The sequence below is a fragment of the Schistosoma mansoni genome, chromosome W (genome assembly GCF_000237925.1).
Source record: "Schistosoma mansoni strain Puerto Rico chromosome W, complete genome".
Lineage (NCBI taxonomy): Eukaryota > Metazoa > Platyhelminthes > Trematoda > Strigeidida > Schistosomatidae > Schistosoma > Schistosoma mansoni.
The window spans coordinates 55,412,579-55,427,547 of NC_031502.1; the positions used below are offsets into that span (position 1 = coordinate 55,412,579).

Sequence of the window (14,969 nt, forward strand, 5' to 3'; positions counted from 1 at the left end):
GACATGGCTCAAAATCGTGTGCGATGGCGAAGGTGCATCCACTCTTTATGTTATCCCGAATTCTAATCTTCTGAATTCTTAATGTCCCTTTATCTTTTCTCCTTCCAAATTTATTTCACTGGATTATACTCCTTGAATAACCTCTTAAAACCGTAATCTGTCCGACTACCGCTTATACTCTTACTACTTCTACCACTATGGGATTTCAATCGACAACTGCATCTATGTGCTAATGTGAACAAATTAAACTACACTGTGTCTAATTACAATGACGCATTGATACACAAAACCAAGTAACAACAAAACGCTATTTCTGTTCTCCAAATCTAATTATAACTTCATCAATCAAGAAAACAACACAACGTATTTCATTCATGTTTATTTCATTTCAATTCAATATCAAAAATACACAAATGTGTTCATTGTAATCAGTTTAATATAACAGACGAATAAACAGGCTTCACAATTATTCATGCTACCTGAAAACGAAATGAGAAAATGATATAGAATGATTCAGTGCAAGTGAAATTTATTTTAAACTATGATTGAACCTAATTGAATCACATATACAAAAACTAATCGAGCTGAGTAGCATTCATCTCGCCAACTGAAATTATTGTTTCTCACATCAACGTAATTCGTTTTCACTTATTCGGAAAACGAATTGTTGTGTGCAATAACGAATTGAAGAGATTTGCTGAATAGAAATGAAACAAGTGAAGTGGATTCCAGTTCACTAATATTTGACCGTTTTTAGCACAAAAATAATGTTCAAGAAGTCAGTGTTCACCTTTTATCGAACATCATACTTTTCTCCATGTGCATTCAACAAGGACTAGTGACAGAATGATTCTAGTGTTTTATAATAAACGAAATCAATGAATGTCGAATAAGAGTTCAGTTTGTCCATGGTCGAACCATATGTATCAGTATGCAAATAAATATGATTCGAAAATTCCTGTTCATTATGAGGAGATGGATAATCGGACGACATATGGTGTGGTTGAAATGGGTTGATAATTAATTGATGACTGTATATTATTTAGACTAATTGGAAGAAGGGTACTCACCGTATTAATTGAAGTGTTCCATTATTCAATGAACATAACGATTAAAGATTTCATCAATAGTATTATCAGGCATTTCCTTGAAATTACCATTTTCATCAATATTAATATTAATAATGCCGTTGTGATTTGTTTCACTACCACTATCATCACTTCCCGAAACTTCGTTTACATCAAATTTGCCGTTTTCCTCATCAACATCATTTCCACCTTATTCTTTCGTTGTTGGGACGAGGCCCATTTCGCTTCGAACTATTCCAAATTCTTCATTATTATTCTGTCCAACTTCAGTTGAACTGGGTGAAACTGAATTCGGAAAAAGATAAATGATTTGTCAATTTTAACTGATACTATGAATGGTGATTCACGAGACTGAAAGAGACAAGTCAAATTAACAATTGATGTTTCAGTCCAAATACTGTATGATTGATACTCATAACTCACTGCCAATAATCACCAATCATTAATTACTTTCGTACTATAATTAGCAGTTCAAGCACATTAACGAGATGATATAGAATGAAACTACGCTATTCTCCAGTCAGATAAATTACTCAACTAAATCCCTCTGAGTCTTATTCATCAATCACAAACATGATTCATCCTGAAATATCACTTTCTTAACAATAAGAGTATTACACAATATAATATATATCTCAGGAATATTTAGAACGTACGTCTATATGCGTGCATGAATGGGACGACCATTGTGAAGCATAAGATGAAGCACAATATTGATAAACGCATTTTGTTTCTACAATTAATTAAACTTGAAATGTAGTGGATGTGTGGTCACATATGAAATATCTCGTCTTTATATACTGATACCGACCTATGAGATGTGATGAAATTTGTAGAATGAGTTGAATGAACTCATCTGATTGGTGTTCCGTTCGTCCGTTTCACTCAATAAATTGTTACTAAAATTGTATATGAAATGTTTATAGTTTTATTCAACATTTTTGTTCTACATAAATAACTTCAACAACAGGAACAACAACTACTATAATTAGTGCTGATAGTAATGAATCGGTTTTTTTTTATATGATTGCATGACACTGAATCGAGATATAGTATTTTCCTGAGGGAACTGCAAGCCATGCATTGTGCTGTATGGCACTTCCAACACAATGAAATTCTAAGAATTCACTTCTTTCCCGTTCATAGAACTTTCGCTTTCTCTTTGAGTTCGTCTTCCGACAACTGTTCCGATTGATATTCTCGACAAGTAGACCACATCTCGCATTTTACTTCAGATATCTGACACATTTCTGGAAGCAACATATGTGTTTATACACTTCTTTTCTCGTATATATTTTTTGAACAGATTCTGAGGAATTTACTGGTGAGACAAAATATCGATATCTATGTGCTCGATATACTTGTGTTTCGATCCTATGTAAGAATGCATGGGGAATGACTCTTAGTCATCCCGGAGACAGTTCGTGGATGATATATGATCCTCTCTATATACAGGGCATCAATATTTCGCTACCACTTCTTTGACAAGTGACTCCATTCACCACGCCAAAAGTAATGGTGCAATTCAGAAAGATGAATCATGTGTATTTGGAATATGAGACTGAATATTTCATGTTCATAATGAATCGAGAATTAACCTAGTTGTCGGATATAAGCAAGAGTCAGTGCGACTGTCGAGTGTTTCCAGCATGCAGATATCCATGCCAGTAAATGTTTCTAGAACACTTGAAGAGACAACCATTCACAGATATTTATTATAATTTCGAAATCAAGATGCTATAGACAATGAACATCTTGGAGGCTGAGCATGTTCGATACTTCATTTCTCTCTATCTCCTATCACTACATCGATTTATGTTACCTCAAACGACGCAGATTTCAATGTTCAAGAAATTTGAAATCAGATAGGATGCAATATAATAATAATAATGAAATATTCTGAAAGTAATATTTACAGAATTCACACCAGTTTACAGGCATGATCAGATTGTTATAAAAATCAACATTTAATGTAGAGAACAAACATGAATTATAAGAAAGTTTTATGTTTGATAGTTTAGTAATTGATAAATAGTTTGAATATGGCATATGTCACGGCAAGCCAATGCAACACCAGAGAACTTGTCATTTTATTTTTTTATTAAGTGGATAGCCTAATGATTGATCAACATTGTTCTGTGAAGTTATTTCCAGTGACAGAGCGAGTTATTGATAATTATCTACAACTAGAGAAAGTAAGATAAAAGCAAAGAGCACGGAACAACAAAACAATGATAGCAAGTAAGAGGTTAAACATTTAAAGTTCCGATAATCTCACTTGTGGAGTAAGATACACTAGCAGGCGCTAGAGCATTTAATGCATTTTCAGAGGAGCAAAAAGCATTAATTGAGCGAACAAACAATGGGAGAGAGTTTAACATACGGATAGTTTGAGGTAAATTATTCCAGAGTCTAGAAAACTTACAGGTAAAGTAATTCATATAGAGAAAAGATATAGAATATGTTTGTTTCGCTAAAGACAAGGAGTTACGAATGTCGCAATGTGAAGCTTCAGCATATTGAATCGCCTGATTGGATGTGAAGGAGAGTTTGTTAAGTATTTTGAAAAAGAAGATAAGGTTAAGTTTGAGTCTCCTCTTCCATAAAGGGTCAAGCCCTAGTTTACTACACCTCCAATTATATGTCAAGACACTATCAGGTCTAAGAGTACGAAATGTAAATCGTCTGTGTACTGATTCCAGTCTTAATTTATCCTTTATGCGCGTGCTACTAAGGAGAAACGCGCAGTATTCAAGGAGTGGTCGAACACAAACTTTTTACATTAGAATACGAGATTCGCTGTTATGAAGGTTTCGAGTTATGAAACCTATATATGTAATCTGGATAACATTTCCCCATTTATGGTATGATTGAGGTTGAGTGATGTATCACCGAAGCATAACCAACCACATTTAGCTGTATTGAGCTCCAGTTGCCATTTCGAGCACCACTGTGCTACCTTGTTAAGCTCCATGCTGATACAATTTTGAATATTGCTCAGCTCATGTGGAGGAAATAAGTACACAACCTTAATATCGTCCGCAAACAGAAGGGACTTACCCACACTAAAACACTCACAAATATCATTGATGAAAACTAAAACAAGTAAAGGACATAAGACACTACCCTGAATTACCCCACTTCTAACAGGGACGGCATTCGACAATGAAGAGTTGATTTTAACTATTTGATGTCGATTGCTGAGGAAGGAATCAAACCAGGCTAGTAACGGGTTTTCCACCCCATAAGATGCGAGTTTACCTATGAGAAGTTGGTGGTTGACCATGTCGAAGGCCTTAGAAATGTCCAGGTATAGCACTAATACTAGATATCCTTGGCTACGAAGCGAATAGACTAAATTAAAGAAGTCAAAATGACATGTCATACAGGATCGATTTTTAAGAAATCCATGTTGCGAATCATCAATAAATTGTTCAGTCAATAAATAGTTGGATAGTTCGTCACTAATAATTTTTTCCATAATCCTAGAGATAACTGGAGTAATATTTATTGGCCGATAGTTGTTCATGTCAGTCTTATCTCCGGATTTGTAACGTGGTATGATGTACGCGGTTTTCCAACAGTCAGGATAAGAGCCTGATTCCATAGAGAGTGTAAACAGCTTAAGGAGAAGAAGTGGAATATCTGGACCACCATATTCGTAGAGAAGTGATGAAATCCCGTCTGCACCGTGACCTTTCGAAACCTTGAGCTTATTTATAACCATACCAATTTTCAGACATTTGAAGGAGATAGATTTAATTGAGTTACCAGTCAAGCATATAACTCTAGAAACAGAGCCATTTATGGATTATTTGCCATTTGCTAAATTACAACTGAAAAGGTCTGCTATAGTTTTTGGGTCATATATAAAACTATTATTATGCAGGATGCATGGTATATCAACATTTTGAGTTGATTTAGCACGTTTATTGTAAATGTGGATTAGGTTTTGCACTTTTGAGCTAGTACGTAGTGCTAATAGCTCTTCATTGATGGCTTTTAACCTATGTTTCTCTCTAATTTGATTAAAAATTATTGTTATTTGTGTGGCTGCCGTGAAGTCGTTAGATTTAAAATAACGTTTCTTTAGGCGTTTTAGTTTATTACGATATTTAGCTGGTATATATAATTCGTAATGTTTACTAATCCTGTAAGTCTTAATTGGTGCACAGGAGTCTAGACAAGAGTTAATAACCAAATAGAATATGTTGATGGCATCTGTCAGACTATTACATGAGAAGAATTCATCCCAATCTGGTAGTTTGATCAGTGAGCGCAAGAGGTCCCAGTCTGCATGCATATAGTCTCTATACTTGCAGGTTCTTTGAATTGGTCGGTTGTAGGTGGGATCGATGGGGAGAGAACAAGCTACTATCCTATGATCACTGCTTGCAAACTCGTTGTATACTTGTACAGATAGGGGAATGATATCTCTACTCAATATTAGATCAAGTGTATTATCACTCCTTGTTGGGGTACGAACCCACTGTGACCAGCAGTACAGATTAAGGATTGATAAAAATTCATCATTGCTAGACGGACAACTATCAGTACTATCGGAACTTTTCAAGATACAATCTTCAACTTTATTAGTTGTTAAGGTATCCAAAGCAAATATAAGACAACCGCCTCCTTGCTTAGTTTCTCTGTCACAGCGATAGAGTCGATAGTTTTGGATATTTAATTCGGAATCGGCCACTGCTCGATAACACCACGTTTCAGTGATAAGTATAAAAGAAGGCTTGGCTAGAAAGGCTAAGGTTCTCAAGGCTGAGATTTTGTTCAGAAGTGAACGTGCGTTAATAAGTAATAAGTTTAAAAAGGGAGTGTGTGGTGTAAAAAAACCGAGAGCATCCTTATCGATGGTATGAGTTCTAGCTATGCCTGGACTATGGTTTAATGTGTTTGTCGGATCGCAAGGGCTATAGCATGAGCGAACTTTAGTGCTAGTGGAACAAGGGATCTCTGGAGGCCGAAAAAAATCCTTATTTTGGTAAGGTTGAATAATTTGTTGTGCTTGTTTTGGTGGACAATTAAGACAGGTGCCTGCATGTTGCGGTTGCGTTGATGGTGCATAACCTAGTATACCGTCTTCTCCACTGCGAGAGTGATGATAAGAGTTACATCTTGCAGGTTTATTATTTATTACATATGGGGGAAACCATGGGGCACGTTGGTTTATTGCCGTCTATCTAATAGTAGGCCTGCTTACATGATGGTTGTAGTGGCCGTCTTGTGTAACGTTTGAACGAAATGTGTCCTTATAACCTCCCTCACAATGAGTAGGGTTAAGCATAGTTTCAGAAATTATACTTTTGTTTGGTAAAGCCGTTGAAATATTTTTGGTAATCGGTTTAGAACTAGAAGGTTTTTTATTTACTTTTTTCTTAATTGGTATATTCTTTTTAGGTTTAGCAGTGTTTTTATGAGCCTTCACAATAGAATCAGATGTTCGATCCTTGGCTTCCGATATTACACTGTGAAGAATGACATTAGAGTCTCCATCGGATATGTCTTGGTTATCTAGGGCCACTAGGGGTATGAAAGGCAAACTAACACACTGCATTGGTATATCAGTACATTGACTAACATGAGGTAGATTAGCTGCACCAGTGGGTTCGGCTGCTGGCGCGATCACATTTGTTGTGACCTCAACAATGTTATTTTTGTTTATGGTACGCTTTTGTGTTAATCTTTGATTGGTGGTTTTGTCCGAGACTATACGAGCGTTTTTAAACTTCGTGTGCGCACAGACTAGCTGTTCAGATTCTATCAAACGTTCCGCTAATAAATGGGAATCGAATCTAAACAGGATAGGGCACGAGTATTTTTGATGCTTTTTGTTAAGTCGGATACATTGGCATGGACTTTCCTGGAGGTTAGCTGCCTTTAGTATCGAGTTTCTTACAGTTTTAATGGCAACTTTGTCAGGTATGTTATATATAATCACGTTATTTCGTGAGATTATTCGCTTGGTGACTTCGCTAGCTATCGAGTCAATAACGGATTCTACTTTGATCCTGTCTTCCAGTTCAGAAGTAACTATATCCTTTGACAACAGCAGTCGAAGAGGTGACAGTGTCTTTAGTTCTAGTGACACAGTGTGATCCTATTTATTGGCTCTTATATTTAAACTTCACTCGATCTATTTTGATCCAACTAGTTGGACAGCAATACAATGAAATCTCACACAAGAGTGTTTTAACATCAGGTACATGAACTAGTAGTTGGTAAATGTACTACAGGGTTAAAATTTGTAATCAGACTGTTTCAATAACTGAATTTAGCTAGACAATTATTTGATGATTAAGAAGCACTAAACAAGTATCTCGTTCCAGCATGAAATTCTTTGTGTGATCAAACTTAAATCACTTCAAGCCTTTCAGTGATCACGTTCGTTGACTAACTTGAACCAATTTCTCATGTAAATTATACTCAAATACCACATTGTTCATGGAACTGCTATGACGACCAATTCGAATTACTTGTATATCGACGTGTACTTATGTACATAAATTATTCCTATGTACCCGATCTTGGCAAATAACTGTTGTGCTGAGCCCTTTCTTCTTTTTCACTCTCCCATCATTTGAAAATAATTTTCTTATTGTCTTTCAACTAATATCATCGAGACGCCCACATAGTTAATATTACACATACTAAGCCTCAAGAACAGTTGTATTCCACCATTTGTCAGCACTAACGTCACACTCGCCGTGATTTTATCTTAAAACAATTGTAGGAAAATAAGCATTTCAACATTTCAGGAGGTTCTGAACCACAAGAAGCACCATCACAGGGAGTGGTTCACTGTTGGTACAATGGATAAGATTGAAAAAAGGAGGAACAAGAAGGCAGCAATCAATGCCAGCCGAATAAGAGCAGAAAAAGCCAAGGCACAAGCCGAATACAAACAAGCAAGTGAAGAGAAGCATCAGAGTTGACAAACGTAAATATGTGGAAGATTTAGCAATGATAACGGAAAAGGCTGCAAGAGAAGGAAACATGAGACGATTGTATGATAAACATAGAAAATCACTGGAAATTACCGTAAACCAGAACCGTCAGTGAAAAGCAAGGAGGGAAAGGTAATCACCAACATTGAAGAACAACGAAACAGGTGTGTAGAACAATTCAAAGAACTCTTGAATCAGCCAGCATCACTGAACCCACCCAACAACGAAGTAGCACCCACGGACCTCCCAATCGATGTTGGTCCACCAACAATTGAGGAGATCAGCATGGGCATCACGCAAATCAAGAGCGGCAAAGCAACAGCATCAGAAAACCTTCAGGCAGAGGCACTGAAGGCAGATGTAGCAGCAACTGCAGAGATACTCCACATTCTCTTCGGTAAGATTCGGGATGAAGAACAAGTACCAACAGACTGGAGAGAAGGACTTCTGATCAAGATACCAAAGAAAGGCGAACTCAGCCAGTGTGACAACTACGGCGGCATCACTTTTCCCTCAATACCAGGAAATGTCTTCAACAAGGGAATTGTTATGCAGAATAGGGGACTTCGTAGACGCCCAACTTCGAGATCAACAGGCTGGATTTCGTAAGGATCGATTTGTGTAAAGACGAGATCGCAACTCTACGGATCATTGTGAAACAATCAATTGAATGGAGTTCATCACTCCAAAAATCTGTAAGGCTCCGTTTACGAACTTCAAATTTGACTATTACTTCATCGATCAAGGAAATCAACAAACTGTTTGTCATATTTATATTAACTAATGATGCTTATGTACTCGATGTATGTTTGATTTTCAATTTCAAATACAATACATGGTTTAAAGTTCACCTAGATTTTCTCAGTTTGAATTGCCATGTGCTTTGAAGATTCTTAGCTCGTATAATAATTCAAATACTCTAATTATAACATAGATTCACTCAAGCTAAATTATGTTCAATTCAGTATCAAAAGTACACAAATGTGTTTATTGTAACCGGTTTGATATAACAGACGAACAAACCTATTTCACAGTTATTCGTGATACCTGTAAACCTAACGAGAAAATGATTCAGTGCAAATAAAGTTCAATGTAAACTATGATTGAATTTGAATGAGTCACATTTACAAATTATTCAGGGAGACAGGATGAGTTGTAATACAGTCACATAAATAGAAATATTCAAATGAATTATTACATGAGAGTATTTTTGAACAGGAAATACCGTTTAGTTGGAAATATGACCAGGAAGAATTCTTGCTGTTGGAGAACTGTTATATCGTATGGGCCCGTAATTTATAAGAAGGTGCAATTGGAGAGGAGTGAATTTATTGATCGGACGCGAATGATGATTGAAATCGTACGAGAAGTCTTGATTGAGTATCAGCCCTGCTTTCCGCCTAGCCCAGCCAGTTCAGTCCAGAACACAAATACAGCCTCGGCAATATGAATAATTATTTACAAACATACTGGGTTTTTATACAAACCAAAGTAATCAATAAACTGAGTATAACTCAAGAATCGTATGATAATAAATCAAAGATCAAAATAAAGCTAATGATAAGAGAAACACGAATATGAATAGTTTAGTTACGTAACAATTGTACAATAGGAAATAGGCATAATACATTGGTCGATAATAGACCTCAGATTTACCATTCATAATTCACCAGGTGAAACAACACCTCCCCTTTTTGAGAAATCCGGAGCTGATATCCGGATTTTAAATTTCTCGAATTCCTCCTCCCCCACGAAAGACTGTTGGATCCTCATGTAGCCAAGTTACTATTAATGCGATATGTTTGTCACATTTAACAGGGAATCCATTAGAACTGACGAGATCATGAGGATCGACGACAATTGATTTGAGGTCACCAGCTTTCGATTCTTGCAAAACAGTTTGCTTGGATTTACTCGGAACCTCATTAGTAGATAATGAATCATTAGGATAATCAGTATCTGAAAGTTGTATTGGATTCTTGATTATCATTTAATGCATCCGATATTTTTCTCCCATTTTTATAAGAGATTTGAACAGGAACATATGAATCAACAAAATAATCGGGATCTGGCAGAACAATTAGATAATCTTGATTATTAGATTCATTAAAATTTTTTTTGCATCATGACTGGTTTGATTTGGCGCCACTGTATTCACTATACTGTTTGGTTTGTTCCCTGTTTCTTCGTGGGCGGGTACTGCAGCAATTTTATGGGCGCTTAATAAGATATTGTCTTTCTATGAACTGGACGATTCATTGTTCGCACGTTTTGTTTCAGGGACAGTAGGATTTGAGCCACGTATAGGGCATGCCTCTGAAACAGACAATACTGGACTACTGGGCTGATCATATGTGACTGCTATTGTTTCGCTTAAATTACTGCTTTTCACGGATTCATAGAGGCTTTCTCCGGCATATTCATTCGTTCTGCAATCGTTTTCCAGCTCTGTACGCAGTTTTGAAATTATTGCGTGAACTTCCGTTGCACCCCCAAAGCATGGGTGATTCAGCAGCTTTGCATGTAGCTTGTCAGTGAATTCCAATTGACTCTTCCTAAAGCGCTGCTCTTGTCGCTGGATTAGCAACTGAAATTGATCGGAAGTTAGAGCCATTGTTTACCCGGTCGTCAGTTGTTATAACGTATGCGTTTGTGTTATATATGAATAGGAAATTGGAGAGGAGTGAATTTATTGATCGGACGCAAATGATGCTTGAAATCGTACGAGCAGTCTTGATTGCGTTTCGGCCCTGCTTTCTGCCTAGCCCAGCCCGTTAAGTCCAGAACGCAAATACAGCCTCGGCAATATGAATCATTATTTACAAACATACTGGGTTTTTATACAAACCAAAGTAATCAATAAACTGAGTATAACTCAAGAATCGTATGATAATAAATCAAAGATCAAAATAAAGCTATTGATAAGAGAAACACGAATATGAATAGTTTAGTTACGTAACAATTGTACAATAGGAAATAGGCATAATACATTGGTCGATAATAGACCTCAGATTTACCATTCATAATTCACCAGGTGAAACAACACCTCCCCTTTTTGAGAAATCCGGAGTTGATATCCGGATTTTAAATTTCTCTATTTTATGAAGAAAGTAAAATGAATCACAAGACAGTGAGTGTCGTTTTTCTTTAAGCGTCGCTGATAAGTTCTCAAATCACTTAAACAAACGCCTCTTCTAGAACGAAAGACAGAGATTCGTGTCAGATCTAACTGCTCCTTATTTTCTATTTAGTTTCAGCGCCTACAAATTTATCCTACAGCCTGAAAAACAGAATCACTCAAATTGATCTAAACAAAACACTCATATTCAACAACTCTACCACAACACAAAATTTTGCTGTTCACTAAGCAAAATCGATAGCAATTCGAAAGCTGTAGGATTTATTTTGTCCTACAGATATACTACTAATACTGGAAACGCGATACTGGCGATCCCAGAGTCTATGTGAAAGCTATAGTCAGAACAAGGACAACTTCGCTTTAAACTTAATCTGTTTCTAAACATAAAAACAATTAGATTAGTACAATAATTAAAGAATTACAGTCATCAAGTGAAACGCACAAACATACAGACCAGAATTGCGTGTCTTATTAAATGAATAAAATTTATGAGTCACACTAATATAATAGGATAATAATGTCTTTCAATTGGTAGGTCACATGCAACAGGGATAGTTTACAGACACATCAGACCAGATTGACGTGGTGGGAGCTTAAGCAACGATTCGATTGGTTAGTTATGGACATAACTAACATTCCCCTCCAAGCGGACATCACGTCCAAGTTTCACTACTGTCACGTCTATATAATCAGCTTCTCCAAAGAGACAGTTCCCCTATATCCCAGCTGATCTCTTCAGTTGCTGTCTTCAGTCGAACTGTTCTGGCTCGTCCATCTGGACCATAATTGACCTGTCTAACAATAGCTTTCGGCCACAGATTTCTCGGTGAGCCAGTATTGTTTACTAACACCGAATCTCCCGGTTGTCGATTCTTCCTCATGTACAACCACTTGGATCTCGTCAGGGTTCTTAGGTACTCTCTTAACCACCTGTTCCGAAATAGGTTGGTTAGTTGTTGCATTCCCTTTCTTCTGTCATATAAGCACGTTTTACTCATCTGCGCATTTTCGAGGGACACACCTCTATGAACAAATAATAACTTATTTGATGAGAATATATCCAAATTATGACAGTCATTAACTAGCTTTACGAATGGTCGATTGTTCATTATCCCTTCAATCTCTATTAAAAACATCTCCAAAGACTCGTCCGTCAATACCTTTTCAAACAGTAGTGATTGTATAATCCTTCTTATCGACTTTATAATGCGTCCCCATACACTGCTTCGATGATTAGCTCTAGGAAGTTTAAAACGCCATTCACAACCTCTTTCTATAAGAGCATTTGCTATCTTATTCTGGTTCCAACTACACATAATCTGTCTACGATTAGCATTGGCTTTTTTAAATTTTTCAGAACCATCCTTACTCTTATTCACAACTCGCACAAAGGCGTCTTTCCCAACACCATGTACAATACCACGGCGAATATGTGCTGTCTGCTTCTTCACGGTCTTATTTACTGACTTCTTTGTTAAAGTGACCTTTGGCTTTTTCGGTGTGTTCACTTTCAGCTTGATGACCTTCCTTTTCTTAGGCATTCTTAGAGTTGTTTTGGGATTATTATCACATAGTGCCTTTATTTTTGGCTTAGCAACCCTGGGCTTGGCTAATAAGAAGGAACGATGAACTTGACGCGAGACTTCTTTAAAACGAGCACACGCTACAACACCATATGCGAATTCTGAGCCATTAACAAAGCAATAAATCTGAGTAGCTAGTGATTTGTACGATCCTGTTACGAGACATCTGGGAAGTAACAATTTACTTGGGCGCTTCGTACCTTTGAGCATACAGTCCCATCCTATAAAGCACTCCCTAGGAAGCTCTTCGTCGCATGAAAGATTTAGCCGACAGGCATCTTGGAAAATTAATTTAGCTGCTAAAACAATTGGAGCTATAAACCCATCTGGATCGAACATAGATGCTACATAGGACAAAATGGTTTTCCTTGCAAGAGTCGCGTCGACCTTGCACACCCTGAAGATATCCGTTCGAACATTCCACTCTTTTCCTAGAATCCTTTCATTTCTTTCCACAGATAAACAAATATCTACGTTCCTTTCTACGCGGTCTTCCTCTGGAATAAACTTCATTAATTCAACATTGTTGCTGGCCCACTTGGATAGATTAAAACCGCCTAAACGTAACATTTCCTTCAGCTGAGAATATACTAATTTAGCTTCTTATAACGTATCAACACTGGTTAATAAATCATCAACGTAGAACTTTTCCTTCGCTGTCTGTATAATGCATTCAGGAAATCTAGCCTCGTTACCTAGGATAGTCTTTTGTAGAGCAAACGTTGCGCGACTTGGTGATGAGATCGCACCAGACAAATGTACTTTCATTTTGCAGGTACCTGGTTCATCTTTAAACGATAAATGATTTATGATGCTCATATTTCTCCTTGTCACACTGTAAAGTCCAATCAACCTACACCCTAAAGCAGTTTTTTATAGCGTATGGTTCATTAGATTTTCCCATTCTCTTCTCTTTTATCTCGTGTAAGCCCGGCGCGTTACACTCATTCAACAGTTTGACATTCTCGTTTTCTACTCTCAGAAAACTTGTGTCTTTTAAATGAGGCCAGGATGCCATTTGATGCACCGTTGGCACAGTCCTGTAAACCGCCGGTAGTTTTTTAACAGTCAACACTTTCAGCACCTTAACAGATGACGAAAAATCTATCGAGTGCAACTCTACATCGACCTCTTTGAATATCAATGACGATTCGTTACTAAGAGAGTTTAAAGACACCATTTTCGGTTTTCCCTCGAGGCCTAACTCATCAGCCAGATCATCAGCAATGAGAGAGGTATCTGATCCGCTATCTAAAAAGGCGCAAGTCTGAATAATCTTCTCACCATTTTTTATCCATACAGGCACTACTGCAAATGCTACTGGTCTCTGCATACGCTTAACACGTTCCTCCATACAGAAATGAGTATTAATGCAAGCATCACTATCGCTATCTCTCTGTTCTCCCTGCTTCCTATGTAACAAGGTATGGTGTCTCCAACCACATCCTTTTGACGGTACATGATCTTGGTGCTCGACAGTTTCTTGCTATATGGTTCGCCTTCAGACAGACAATACACAACTTCTTCCTTAATACAAATTCTATTCTTTCACTGACATCCTTATCTCCAAACCTTTCACATTGGTCCAAGAGGTGGTTTCCAGTACATAACAAACATGATAACCCAAGAGTTCTTGGTCCTACGTGTGGGGAGACGTCAGACCCACTCGTGTTAGCAAACGACACTCTCGCTTTGTACGCTGAGTCAAGGGGCTTTTTTGTAACGGTAACCGATTGCATTTGGTTGCGGTTAGAAAGATCACCTCTGACAAGTAATCCATACCTAGTATTAGCAATGTCTGATTGCTCCTTCACAAATTCACAAAGGTCCTTGAATAAAGGCTCTCTACCTGTCTTAAGAATCCTGGATGCAACTTTAACCCATTCTCTCTGTAAATGCAGTGGGAGTTTTAAGAACATACACTCGATGGTCTTTGTAGAATTAAGATCGGATACATAGTCCATCTGCTTAAGTGTGAGCTCACAAACATGCATCTCACGAGACAGTCTTCTTAAACCATCTGGAGCAGTCCCCTTAATGGCAGGGATATTCAGCATCTTATCAATAAATGCATGGGCCACGATGTGCTTCTGACCAAATGCTTCCTCGAGAAGCTCTAACGCCTTTCGATAGCCTTCTTCTGGCTCAAGCAATGCACAGTGAACAATGATAGCCTTAGCTTCACCATCACAATACTGAA

At 37.4% G+C, this 14,969-nt stretch overlaps 2 protein-coding genes across 2 annotated transcripts in view; one reads left to right on the forward strand and one right to left on the reverse strand.

Annotated features, from left to right (window-relative positions):
* Nucleotides 1–14,969, forward strand: part of Smp_026450.2 — a gene marked incomplete at both ends in the record, with an annotated part of 105,682 nt that overhangs the window by 66,744 nt on the left and 23,969 nt on the right. The gene's annotated exons all lie outside the window — the stretch shown is intronic.
* Nucleotides 1,279–14,123, reverse strand: Smp_084210 (hypothetical protein; the record flags this gene model as incomplete). The annotated part of the gene is made up of 2 exons (XM_018790212.1): nucleotides 1,279–1,363; nucleotides 13,627–14,123. 2 exons carry the CDS (start codon nucleotides 14,121–14,123, stop codon nucleotides 1,279–1,281), a joined length of 582 nt encoding a protein of 193 aa, XP_018655578.1.